Source organism: Clarias gariepinus, chromosome 21 (assembly GCF_024256425.1).
Source record: "Clarias gariepinus isolate MV-2021 ecotype Netherlands chromosome 21, CGAR_prim_01v2, whole genome shotgun sequence".
Classification (NCBI taxonomy): domain Eukaryota; kingdom Metazoa; phylum Chordata; class Actinopteri; order Siluriformes; family Clariidae; genus Clarias; species Clarias gariepinus.
This window is the reverse complement of record NC_071120.1, coordinates 5,804,782-5,818,423: the sequence shown is the minus strand read 5'-3', so window position 1 is coordinate 5,818,423 and position 13,642 is coordinate 5,804,782. Positions and strand designations below refer to the sequence as shown.

Genomic DNA, 13,642 nt, shown 5'->3' with positions numbered 1-13,642 from the left:
TGTCCTAATCATCATTCAGAGAGGCCATGCATCCCAACAGGAGTAGTGAAGCATATGGTGTGCAGTAAAGGGTAAAACTTAAAGTTACGATAGATGGGCCATGCCAATGCTGGCAAGCTAATAATGCATACAGCTATTTGTAGATTGTATTTTCTGAGCTTCTTGTGTTTACTTTTCCCAGGAAATCCAGGTAGTTCATCTGATTGACATTTGACTTAACCTCTTAATAATAATAATAATAATAATAATAATAATATTCTTTTTGGAATTTATATTTGGATCTCTAAGGTTCAGATTTTTTCCCTATCAACTTCAAAACAAAGTTTTAAAAAAAGGTTTAAAATGCATATTTTGTTAAATACACCACAGCGGCAAATTTATTTTAATTAATGCATTGTGTATATAATATATAATTAATTATAATATATAATTCACACTGCCCCAATACAAAAAAAAAACAAAACACTGAATCATCACCACCTGAAATCTCCAGCTCTCCTTAGAAACTGATGACGTGACTGAAGACAAAATTCCCATTGGGCTCCTGGAAGCCCCGCCCCTTCTCCCCGAAGGCTCCAAGGCTTTCAGTGGCTACAGTGTTGCGGGTCCTACAAAGTTACCGAATTCTTCGATGACATGATTCTAAAAGGATAATTCACACTGTAGACATGATGTGTGGTGTCTCGGGTTTAGGTATTTTATGTCATCTATAATTTAGAAGTAACTTGTGGAAGACGCTGCTGAGGGCAGCTTGTGGATGATCAGCTGAGGAGAGTTTGAATGAAAAGTTTGTTACCAGGTGAAAGTTGCTCCTGTACACTGGATTAATCCCGCACTGTTCACTGGACCGGACCGATGAAGAGCTTATTCTCACTTACAGCATGCTTTATTTATGTTACTGCAGGTAAGTGTGTTTGGATTTAATTGATTTAAGAGCGCTTTTTCACCCAGTATAGCATTTTTACTTATAAAACTACTTTTCCTAAGACTAACGCAGGCGCCTCGGCTACATTACATTACAGTATTAACGTATTTATTTTACCCTAGACTTTAACTTTTTTTTTTTTTTTTTTAGTTTAGAAGTATTTCGGCGGATACGTTTTATTTAAACTCCCGCTTTGATTCTGTAACCCCAGGATGAGATGTGATGAGATGTGTTAATATGTAACAGGAGCATGTGTTTAGCGCTATAATAATCCGTGCTAGTGATATATAATGCATTTAACACGCGTTCAGGTGGAAATCTGGGCAGAACGAGATTTCACGTGTTAACTGTGTTTACCGGAATCACTGCCGCGTGGGCGTGCTTGTTACGGTCAGCGTGGGCACTCTGACCAATCATATAACTCCAGGGGCGGGGCTAAACATGATGCGCGCCAATGGGGAGCTCTGTACAGCTTGGCTAAAAGGGTTGAGAATTTAGAGATTTGTGTGGAAACCCCCCCCCCCCCCCCCCCCCCCCACACACACACACACACACACACAAATTCTGAGAAACTCCACGCACTGGTTATGCATGAATGGACTCCATCAGTCAGGACGTGGGACAGAAGTTGATTGACAGCATGACAGAGCGAAATGCAGAGGTCTTGAAAAAGAAGCGTCAACACTTCAAATACTGACTCTTTACAGAAATGTTCATGTAATTGTCAATAAAAGCCTTGCACACTTGAAATGTAATTATACTTTAGTTTACCAGAGTAACATCTGATACAAAGATCTAAAAACACTGAAGCAGTAAACTTCTTTATAAAAATTAATGTTTGTCATTCTCAAAACTTTTGTTTTTTAAAAGCTTTTTCATACATATGTGACGGAGCGCTGAGAGATTTGAAGATTTACAAAGAGTCGAAAGAGTTGAAAATCCGATGAGTAAGGCCCAAGGACCTTAATTAAACCCCATCGCAGGCCTTACGGTCAGTTCACAAGGAACAGAGCAGGAGACGTGGAAATCAGAAAATCTAAGTTTTATTACAAAATATATTTTAAGAAAAGACTTTATTACATAAGCGATTATTGGGAGCCGCAATTCACATATGGCACTTGAGGTACCAGAACCGAGGCCCAACAGCAGGGCATAAGGGCACAATCAGCCTACACAGGAAAGGACCCTTCACTTAAACCTGTGACACACACGCACACGAAGCACCGACACCAGAACTCCATGCCTGCTTTAGGCACTTGGCTCCTGTACCAAAAGAAATAAAATTCTGCACGTAACATAAATTACCATAACCGTAACAGAACACAACTAGGGAAAATGACAACATGCATGGACCCACACACAAGCACGCCATTATCCCAGTGTGCACACATTCACAACTCCAATTGTACACACACACATACACACAACAGTTGGAAAACAAAATATGCAAAAGGCAAGACAAAGCTTTGATGCAAATAGTGCAACACTTAGCATCAAAGCTAAACAGGAAACTAACTAAACAACAAGAAAACAACAGCAGTGTCTTGCAGTAGTTCCCCCGTAGCACAATCACAGGGAAGCTAATCACATGTAGCAACACAGAGTTTATCCTACGAGTCAGTGGGGCAGACAAACTATGAACTGGAAGCTGAGACCTCTTTCCGTCTAGCTGGGAGACAAGGAATTCAATGGGAGGGACCAACAGCATCTGTAACGCCAGGTGAACACCTGATCTGTCAGGCTAAATCAGTCTCGCTTGTACTGTACTGTATAGAAGCTCAATAATAGAACAAAACACTGAGCAGCCAGCCAATCTAATGCCAGTTTCACTCACCCTGCCACAATATTTATAAGTATGTTATTTATACAGTGTTTTAACTACATATGGCTATAAAATAACAAAATCTCCCAGTGTTTATTATAGCCTCCAGTTATAACAAGGAGGATTAAAAAAAAAACACATGCAGGATGTATACAAACAATTACAGTTAAAACATTTTTAAATGAAGGTGTGTGTGTGTGTGTGTCTGTGAGAATGTGATCGTCAGTACACTTTTCTCACAAAATTTCAGAACCAACAAATCATTCATCATTGAAGACATTGTTCGATCTGACAGAGAAAAGATAATCATTTTAAAAATGAGTGGAACACAGTGCGACTAATATTTTATTAAATCTGTTTTTAAATACAGTTTCTTGTCTTCGCAGACACACACTCTCTGCGGATCCTCTACATCTCCGTCACACCCGGACACGCTGGTTTCCCAGAGTTCATGGCTGTGGGTCTGCTGGATGGAGAGCAGTTTATGTCCTACAGCAGCAGCAACCGTACGCTGATCCCAAAGGACTGGATAAAGAAGATTGAGAATGAACCTTCTTGGAAGAGTGAGACTCGGAGCATTGAGAACAATGAGGATGATTTTAACACCACATTCACAACAGCACTGAAAGAGTTTAATAACAGTAAAGGTAAAGATGAATTTTTTCATTGTTTTATTGTTCATTTTCAAGTCTGATAAGAGCTACACATTGATGCAACATTTGCTGAACAGCCAATAAATGAATGAATGCTAACAACAGCATGGTGATCTTAATAGGTTGTAGAACGTGATTTCATATTGTCATGCGTGTTATTTTTTTTTTTCATAGAATTATACAAGAATGAATAATTTCCTAGAATTGTGGTTTCAAAGTTTATGTGATGATTCATTTTGATAAAAAATGAAGCAGGGTTATTCCCCGAGTGGCGCAGTGGTAAGCCTGCTAGTTCGATTACCAGGTGATGCTGTAGGCCTGGAGAGAGCTGATTGGCCGAATTTGGAAGCAGGGTTCTTCCATTATTGTGAGTGGAATAAGTGGAATTATGGGAACATTTTTGTAATGAACGCATTTTATGACAAAAGTGAATGTGATATGAGCTACACCATATTGCCAGAATTATTCGCTCGCCTGCTTTCACATGCATATGAACTTGACATCCGATTCTTAATCCATAGGGTTTAATATGATGTTAGCCCCACACCCTTTGCAGCTATAACGGCTTTAACTCTTCTGTGAGTGCTTTCCATAAGGTTGAGGAGTGTGTTTAGGGGAATTTTTGACCATTCTTCCAAAAGCGCATTTGGAGGTCAGAAACAGATACTGATGTTGGACGAGAAGACCTGGCTCTCATTCTCTGCTCTAATTTATCCCAAAGGTGTTCTATCGGGTTGAGGTCAGGACTCTGTGCGGGCCAGACAAGTTCTTCCACACCAAACTCACTCATTCATGTCTTTATGGACCTTACTTTGTGCACTGGTGTGGAGTCATGTTGGAACTGGTGTGGGGTTGTTTTTTACGAGTTCAGCTCGGCCCCTTACTTCCCGTGGAAGGAACTCTTACTGCTTCAGCGTACCAAGACATTTTCATCCTTCTAACTATGTGGGAACAGTTTGGGGAAGGCCCCTTCCTGTTCCAACATGAATGCACACCAGTGCACAATGACAGTGGGATGAATTGGAGCAGAGACTGATCCAGCATCATATCAAACCCTATGGATTAAGAATTGGATGTTACTCAAATTCAGGTGCATGTGAAGGCAGGCGAGTGAATACTTTTGGCAATATAGGGTATGTAAGTGATTTCCAAGGCTAGGTACCATCTATAAACAAAGCAAATTCAAGCCTGCCTACATTCCAACCATTACGGACAGTTTCAGAAGTATTTAAAGTGTAGCCCAGGCATGCAAGTTTTTTTTTCTTAAATCCTCTGAGTTGTTCAACGTAACACAATTTATAGGACAGGATCTTCAGGAGCTGCTGCACATGTCTAGGTGCCATACACATACCAAGGCAATTTAAAAGTTTCTGCCTCAGCATGTTGGAGCTTTGGCACGATGCAAAGAGCCAACATTATATTGAGAAGAGACTCATAATTTTTAGCCTTATTGGTGTATGTTTAATTCAAAATGCACCAGTTGGAGACACTCTTGGTGACATCACCCAGCAAGGCGGTGTGCTTCAGCCAGTTGGATTAGATTAGGAGGAAAACATCCATTCTCAAGCATCAAAGAGGCAATCAGATACAATAATCTGCTAGTAGAGTTAGTAACATAACAAATAACAGCAAAAACTACTAGTACATTTAGTGCAATATAACTTTTATACAACAGGTCTATGAATAGGATGTTAATATTAAGTAGGTGACATTTTGGAGGTGAATTTTTTTTTTAATGAGCAGCATCACATCCCAAGTTACAATATCCTAACCTAGGTCACTTGCTATAGGTTATTGCTTCAATCTACACACACCACACACATGAATATACAGTACATTACCTGCTTTCTCCCATTCAGCCAGTTGGTTAACTAGACATCGTAGAGTAAGTGCACTTCTCTTAACCTCAGCATTTTTTCCCACCACAATCATGAATAAAAAAAATGAATGAGCTCTTTAATTATAATTTTGTTCCCCATACACTTCTTTAAAAAAAAAAATTTCCTTTGCCCCTCTCTACAGGTATTCACACACTACAGAGGATGTTCGGCTGTGAGCTGGATGATAACGGCACCACTAGTGGCTACGATCAATACGCTTATGATGGAGAAGATTTCATCAGTCTAGATCTCAGAACTGGAACGTGGGCTGCAGCTAAACCTCAAGCTGTGATCATCATACAGAAGTGGAAGGATACACATTACGGGAAACACCAGAAGCACTACATGGAGAACGGGTGTATTGACTTGATGAAGCTGTTAAAGGCTCATTGCAGAGAGACTCTTGAACGAAAAGGTAAAGTGTGTGAGCAACCCACACACACTTTCTTTATTAATGCAAGAATCAATAACATACTCAATCACAAAAACACACACTAATAGTGTACAGACTTTCCTCATTTCATTAAAAGGTTTTTAATTAATTAAATGGCTAATTCTTGAAATGTTGTAACATTTATACCACTGTGTGTCTCTGCAGTTCATCCCGAGGTGTCAGTGTTCCAGAAACACTCTCCTTCCCCAGAGGTGGTGTGTCACGCTACAGGTTTCTTCCCCAAAGCACTACACATCACCTGGCAGAAGGACGGAGAGGACGTGGAGAAGGATGTGATGATCAGTGAGATGTTACACAACCAGGATGGAAGTTTCCAGAGGAGAATCATTCTGAAAGTCCCAGCTGAGGAGCTGCAGAAACACACCTACACCTGCGTGGTTCAGCACAGCAGCTTGGAGAAGGAGTTAGTGCGAGAAGTACCAAAAGGTCCTAATAAACTAGAGCTGTAGAGAGTGAAAGCTGATTTCTTGCTGCAGCAGATAATAAAGACTCTGTGCTGATTTAACAGGTGGAGGATCAGATGGAGGATCAGGTGGAGCACCCATTGCCATCATCGCTGCTGTAGTCGTGTCTCTCGTTGCTCTCGTTGCTCTCGTCGCCGTTGTTGCTGGAGTTGTGGTCTGGAAGAAGAAGAACTCTGGTGAGTGGAGGTTTGAGGCAGATGTGAGGGTTTTACGGAATGGGTCACTTACCATCTCTAGTTCAAGGTTTCAACCTGTTGCACAAAACTCCACTGACAGTAAGTGAGCCTTTGATACTCTAATGAAATTTAAAAATAAATACAGTGTTCAGTTCTAATTAGTGAGTAGTTCTTCAAGTGTGTACTAATTAGATGATGGACAATAATAGGGTGTATTGAATTAGGCTACTCAATTAACCATGTACTGATGATCACACGTACTATAGACCACACACTGATGATGAAACACCAAAATATATTTTTAAAACATAACATTACAATCCATCTCCAAACTCGCAAATTATGTCCAGCAAGCAATAGACATATTTCAAACATAAATAAACTTACTGAATATTCATGCACACATACACACTTGGGTGTGAATGCTAATTTCCTATAGCTCAAGTGTGAAGGGAGTTTGCTCTTTCTGTAGGCTCTGAGAAGCCGTGTTCAGTTAAAAGGACATGAGGGGAATGGTCTTAGTCAAAGCCTAAAAAAGGATCTAAAATATTATTTTGATAATGGCTTAATTTGAAAGGATCTTTAGGCTTTCATATTTATTTTAGCTTTTAATATTTTGCATAATTTTTTTCAATAACAATGTTATATTGAGAATGATTGCATTGTTTTACAGCCTCTGAAGTAGATTCATCCTCCTCAGTGTCATCCTCCTCAGTGTCTTCTTGTGGCTTCCCGCTGAACTGAGAGAGTAAGCCATGATGTTCTTCACATTTTATTAGATAACAGTTATTTTCGACCAAGTAATCAGATTGGACGAGATGCTTTCCACCAGTGGTGATATCGAGCATAAAAGCACTTCAACTGAATGTATAAATCGGCATTCCCTGGTTTTCTACACTCGTTAATACGCTGTTGGTTTTAGCGCGGGTGAGAGTAGTTCTGTACGGTCTGCAGTAGTGAGAAGAGAGCAGCTGCCTGCTAAAACCCACATTCACAAGCAGTCTTAGAAAAACCTTCAGCAAGAACACACATCTGATAACCTTATGTTGTCTTAAGCATCACACCGTCTCCCTAGCTATTTACTTCTGATTTGTTTTGAATCGCTTCCCAACCATCTGAGTTCTTTTATTCATAGCTACAAAGCTAACAAGCTTCCCTCTGATCAAGGGCACTATTTAGCATGTGGAACCTGTTATTGTACACCCTAGATAGTGCACGATTCTTTCTATTTAACACTATTTGGATTCAACAGCAGTAACCTGTAAGTTACTGTAAGAATTGAAAACAACTTTTGGGTGCTAAGTAGTGGGCGCTTGCTAAGCAAGTCACGGTTACGTATTTTTACCAGGCTCGTAAGTACAGTATATGTATTTGGTGGAGCAAAAAAAAAAAAAACAGATCATAATCTGTTGATGATACTGTAAATGGTGTTTATGGAATCGTTGTATATCACACTCGAGGTTGAGCGTTTGTTCTGAATATCAGCACAGCTGTGATATCTTTAGTACACCTACTAAATACTGCCTATGACCGTATCACAGCCGCGCTGATACTCAGCACAACAGCGCCATCTCGAGTCTGAGATTACTTAAATATGGAATAAGAAAACAGTCTCAACTCAGAGCTCATCCTGTTTCCGCCTGTCTGTTTTTCTAGGAGACACAAGGAGAGTGAGGAAATTTGCAGTGCAAAGATTTTTAACATTCTGTAAAGACATTGGATGGACAGACGACTGTAGGACAAACCTTTACTGCACTGCTGTCAATGAAGAATGTTTTGTGAAAAGATCAATCTGAGCTCCTGACAAGGACACGATTGCTGGAGGTACATCGTCCAGATAGATCTTCATCACTTCGGACTCACGATTCCGGACTGAATTATGTGTGTAGTAATATATCAGGACAGTTGAATTGTAATATTAATATATACATTTTTTATTCATTGTTTACATGCAAATACATTTTTTTATACACTTTTTTTACATTTTGTGTCAAAAGTAAGATAATGTTTTGTTCTGTTTTTAACATTTGATTTTTCTACTCCACATTATGAGTGTGAAGAAGTATCATGAGAATGCTTCAAATGTTAGCCTTAGCAAATCTGGCTAACTAGTAACATTACCACTGATTGGCTGAATCTAAAAAGAGCACACTGAGCCAAAGTGCTCATGTTGTCTTGTGCAATTAAAAGTCATTAGGGAGATGGACGAGAGTCAGACTGTTTCGTAAAGTACCAAAGTGAAATCCTTTAGAAACAGAGGCACGAGCCTGAGTGCATCCCTGCGGATCCCTCTCAACTCATTGAGAACAAGAAGTTTACACTCCAGAATTATAACTGACCTCATTTTATGATGACGTGATGAGTGCAGATGCAGTTTCCACTGTTCTGATTGCATTTCCAAATGTATACTGTGAGATTCCCTAAAATGTGATAAATGTGAGCTAAATAGCACATTGTTTACATTTTCACAGTTGAATTGTCTCCCCTATATCCTGATATTGATTATATCTCCATATTCTACACAGAGATGTGGTGGTGCCTGGAGAAGCGGGTATACTGTGTACAATGTGCGCCCCAATTTTAAAAAGTGGCTGGTCCAAGCAAATCCTTGTAAATTTAGTTCATAACCGAAAGAGCCAGTAGCTGGGCTGTGGTTAGCCGAGCTGCTGATGGCTTAAAACATAATAAAATGTGGAACCTTTCCATCGCCACTGTAAATATTATTATGTCCCGGTCTGGCTGTGATTGTTTCTGCTCAACAGGTCACCACATTCTCAGCTAAAATGGTTTAAGAACAGTCTGAGTGCCTACAGTATGTGACTATTATTTGGTCCTTTAATCATGAGATGTGAAACTTCCCCCAGACTGAACAGACTTCACTGAAGTCACGTGTTAAATATAACGTATGCAGAAAAAAAAATATCTTGTTGCCCTTAAAACACGAAGCATATTAGCCATTTTTTGCATTAATATGTCTTAATAAATATAGGGATCAGAATTGTATAGTATAGAGTGACCTATTTATTCATTTATTTATTTATATTTTTTATTTTTATTCATTTACTGTATTATTTTTTTATTTAATTTAACCTAGGCAATATGATTAATTGAATTTAACTTCATTTTAACCAACTATACAAGCATGTGTGAGAAAAAGATTAACCCAAATAAATTCAGATGCACAGTTTGATGTCTGACTTCTACATAAGGAGCAGTTTTTTTATTATTATTAGTGGTGCTTGCAAAGCATCACTATTGTTATCTTGCAAAATTCTTCCGTACAAAAGTTTGGCGTGTAACTAGTCCCGCACCGTTTGTCATAGACCCATGAGTGAGGTGTCAAATCGTGCGGCTTATACGGGAATGGGGTGCTATGACTTTTATAAGGGTCATAAAAATCCCATAGACTTAACATTGAGGCCAACTTTGACGGATTGTAGCGCAGAGAGTGAAATTTGTAGAGACGTCAGATTTACCACATTTGAAGAGGATTGCAGCCTGTGTCAGATGATACCCCGCACAGGGGAATAAGTTCGACCCCCGGGGCAAGAGAGGTCCCCAAAGTTGCCCCATAGAATTTGAATGGGGATTTTGGCGACTTTGCCCATTGACTTATAATGGGAATTTTAAAAAATTACTAGTGCCGCACCGTTCGTCGTAGACCCATGAATGAGGTGTCAACCCGTGCGGCTTATTCGGGAGTAGGTTGCTTTGACTGTTTGAAGGGGTGGGTGGTTAATTGCCCCCGCAGGGGCTTAACATTGAGACCAACTTTGACCGAGTACCATGAGTGAGGTGTCAAACTGTGCGGCCCATTTTCGGGAACAGGGTGCTGTGACTTTTCTGAGTAGTGGGTGGTTAATTGCCCCCGCAGGGGGCAATTAACCGCCCACAGACTTAACACTGAGAACAACTTTGACTGAGTCTTGCACCGTTCGTCGTGGACCCATGAATGAGGTGTCAAACCGTGCGGCTTATTCGGGAGTAGGGTGCTCTGACTGTTTGAAGGGGTGGGTGGTTAATTGCCCCCGCAGGGGGCAATTAACCACCCACAGACTTAACATTGAGACCAACTTTGACTGAGTCCCATGAGTGAGGCGTCAAACCGTGCGGCCCATCTTCGGGAACGGGGTGCTGTGACTTTTCTAAGGGGTGGGTGGTTAATTGCCCCCGCAGGGGGCAATTAACCACCTACAGACTTAACATTGATTTAACTGTGGATCTGACTGTCGTAGAGACACTCCTTTGCATTTATCATCATGCTCATGAGCCACGCCCCCTAGCACCCTCATTAGCATGCTGTTAGCATGATGCTAACGCGATTAGCATTTTGCTAGCATGATGCTAACAAAATTAGCATGTTTCTAGCTTTATGCTAATTTCAACAGCACATCGCTAGCATGATGCTAACGCTATTAGCATGTCGCTAGCATTATGCTAACTTTTCGCTAATCACATGTATAGAATGGTCCTAGCATCATGCTAGTGTAATTAGCATGATGTTTAGCTGATTAGCATGGTGCTAGCTTGATGCTAGCTATATTAGCATGTTGCTATCAAGATCCCATTGTCGTAGAGGTATGGAGGGTCAGAGTTTCGCCACGGCAAGCACCACTCACATTTTCTTCAGGAAATGTACCTCTCTAGTTATTATTATTATTATTATAATCAATGACTAATTCTGTATTTCTGACACAGATCCATGCCACTTAAGTTTTAAGGGTTTTATTCAATACCAAAACACATAATGAATGATAAAAATATTTTCTGATTCCTGGGGAACTCTTCCTGTTATGTCTTTTCTAGATCTATTGATGGTCTGTGGTTTATTAGGGAACTACACAGACTGGCATTCTAATACTGTAACCTCTCTGCAAACTGCAAATATTATAAATATTAAAGAAATGCAAAACTTTGAACACAATAGTGTGTTTACTGCATACCTTACACACAAATCGCCCACATGATCATCCATCTCTCTACAGTGTTACACTCGTTACTCCTCATAAATGCTCTATAATTCCAATATATTCACAGGTGGTTTGAAGGTGCAGGATTTCAACTGTCCAGAGCATCGGAGAGTGTTCAAAGGAGGTGAAGAGGCAGGTACAGGCAGGTGGAGAAAAGTGTCAGGTGTGTTGTGCGATAAAATAGTAACAGCGAGAATGAAAGGAAAGGTGTACAGGACAGTGGTGAGACCAGCGATGCTCTACGGCTTAGAGACAGTGGCACTGAAGAAAAGACAGGAGGCAGAGTTGGAGGTAGCAGAGCTGAAGATGTTGAGGTTCTCTTTGGGAGTGACAAGGATGGATAGGATCAAGAATGAGTTCATTAGAGGGACAACCCACGTTAGATGTTTTGGAGATAAAGTCAGAGAGGCCAGATTGAGGTGGTTTGGGCATGTTCAGAGGAGAGATGGTGAATATATCGGTAGAAGGATGCTGAGGTTGGAACTGCCAGGCAGGAGGTCTAGAGGAAGACCAAAGAGGAGATTTATGGATGCAGTGAGAGAGGACATGAAGTTAGTTGGTATGAGAGAAGAGGATGCAGAGGATAGGGTTAGATGGAGGCAGATGATTCGCTGTGGCGACCCCTGAAAGGGAACAGCCGAAAGACAAAGAAGAATAACACTGCAAAAGCACCCTCATTTCTTCATATTTTGCTTTCCAAGAGCCAGAAGTTCTTGTATTTTGAATATAGTCTTGAATAATAGGTCAACACATTTCCTGAAGGACTAGTTCTAATTATCTGTTCTAACTTTTGTCAAGATTTTGTCTCAGTTTTAGTCCAGTCCCGGTATCAGCTGCACTTTTAAAGGAATGTGTTTTTTTTGTTAAGCCACAGTGACCTTTGAATCATTTAACCATAAAAAATAAAAACTAACTTATTCTTAGTTTCTAACTAATCTATCTTATTTGTAGATTTAACACGTATATGCTGTCTGGTCACTTCATTTGGTACACCATGCTAATACTGGGTTGGATTCTTTTTGCATTCAGAACTGCCTTAATTCTTTGTAATTTTTTTGACACCACACTGTTGCTGCAGATTTGTCTTTTACACATCTATGTTATTAATATTAATATATAAGATATTAATCTCCCGTTCCACCACATCCCCAGGTGCTCGACTGGTTTCAGATCTGGTGACTGTGGAGCCCATGACAGTAACCTTATTGTCATGTTGAAAAAAACAGTTTGAGATGATGTGGCATGGTGTGGTATTCTGTGGTCATATGGGGATAAACGTAGTAAGCAACAATACCTAGGTAGGCTGTGGCATTTAAACTCTGCTCAGTTGGTACTAAGGGGCCCAAAGTGTGCCAAGAAAGTCTTTCCCACACCATTACAGAACCACCACCAGCCTGAACCACTGATAAAAGTCAGGATTAATCCATGCTTTTATGTTGTTTCAATCCAAATGTCACTGTGGAAACAGAGTCATCAGAGTGGGCAATGGTATTGCAATCTTCTACTGTTTAATTTTGGTGAGCCTAAGTGAACTGTAGCCTCAGTTTCCTGTTTCTTTTGCTGACAGGAGTGACACCTGGTGTGGTCTTACACATATATGAGCCTAGGGAGCCCATGATCAGGTCACCAGTTATGTATAATTGATGATCAGTGTTATTTAACATTAAGATTGATTATTAATGATATACCAGTAAACTGGTGATGGAGTCATGGGCACCCAAGGACCACCAAAATAGCCCAGAGAGGAGACAAGGCCTGGACTCCACAAGACCTCTGCTGTCATATCAGTCACAAAACTGTCAGTAGCAGTCCTTTAAGTCAGTAACAATGTTTAGGTTAATGTAAAATTCACATGATTGGAAAGAGATTTCAAAATGCAATGCCCCTCAATTTCTGCTTCATTCCTTTTCAATTTTGTGGAATGTTTTCCTTTCATGAGGAGTGTGGTTTTCTGTCTGATGATGTGTAGTGTTCTGTCTTGAAAGAGCGTGTTCATAGTCTGTACCAATTATCTATATTAGGGGATGTCATTAAAAAGTAATAATAATAATACTAATAATAATATGCTATTCCCCTCAATTTCTGAGGAGCATAGCATATTAAATAATAGATTTATGAAATAATAAACACTTATGAAAGCCATAATGTCTCTGCTGCCATCTAGTGGCTGGCTGCAGTAAGCCCATCCTTTTCTGTGTTAGTGAATATAAGACTTTCACAAATTATTTTTGGAAGTATTGTCCTGTTGTTTTTACAAGCTGAGGTGATCTTTATATCTCTCCCAGTAGTTTTCTTTAG

At 40.0% G+C, this 13,642-nt stretch overlaps 1 protein-coding gene across 2 annotated transcripts; it reads left to right on the top strand.

The window, feature by feature from the left end:
* Window positions 1-605: 605 nt before the first annotated feature.
* LOC128509133 (BOLA class I histocompatibility antigen, alpha chain BL3-6-like) lies at window positions 606-11,350 on the top strand. 2 transcript variants are annotated; one of them, XR_008355994.1, is made up of 7 exons: window positions 606-904; window positions 3,134-3,394; window positions 5,423-5,695; window positions 5,879-6,160; window positions 6,243-6,473; window positions 8,031-9,606; window positions 11,022-11,350. XR_008355994.1 is itself a non-coding variant. In XM_053480718.1 (7 exons), the coding sequence occupies exons 1-6, from the start codon at window positions 856-858 to the stop codon at window positions 7,116-7,118; spliced, it is 1,167 nt and encodes a 388-aa protein (XP_053336693.1). In that variant the 5' UTR covers window positions 606-855; the 3' UTR covers window positions 7,119-7,122; window positions 8,031-8,167. The 2 variants fall into 2 exon arrangements, 1 of the variants encoding a protein (XP_053336693.1); XM_053480718.1 differs by lacking the exon at window positions 11,022-11,350 and adding an exon at window positions 7,048-7,122 and having other exon boundaries at window positions 8,031-8,167.
* Window positions 11,351-13,642: the final 2,292 nt, after the last annotated feature.

Excerpts from the sequence above, each read along its gene's own strand:
- LOC128509133 (XM_053480718.1), top strand. The coding sequence starts at position 856 with ATGAAGAGCTTATTCTCACTTACAGCATGCTTTATTTATGTTACTGCA. Across the intron at positions 3,395-5,422 it reads AGAGTTTAATAACAGTAAAG|GTATTCACACACTACAGAGG; the intron begins GTAAAGATGAAT and ends CCCTCTCTACAG. Across the intron at positions 5,696-5,878 it reads AGAGACTCTTGAACGAAAAG|TTCATCCCGAGGTGTCAGTG; the intron begins GTAAAGTGTGTG and ends GTGTCTCTGCAG.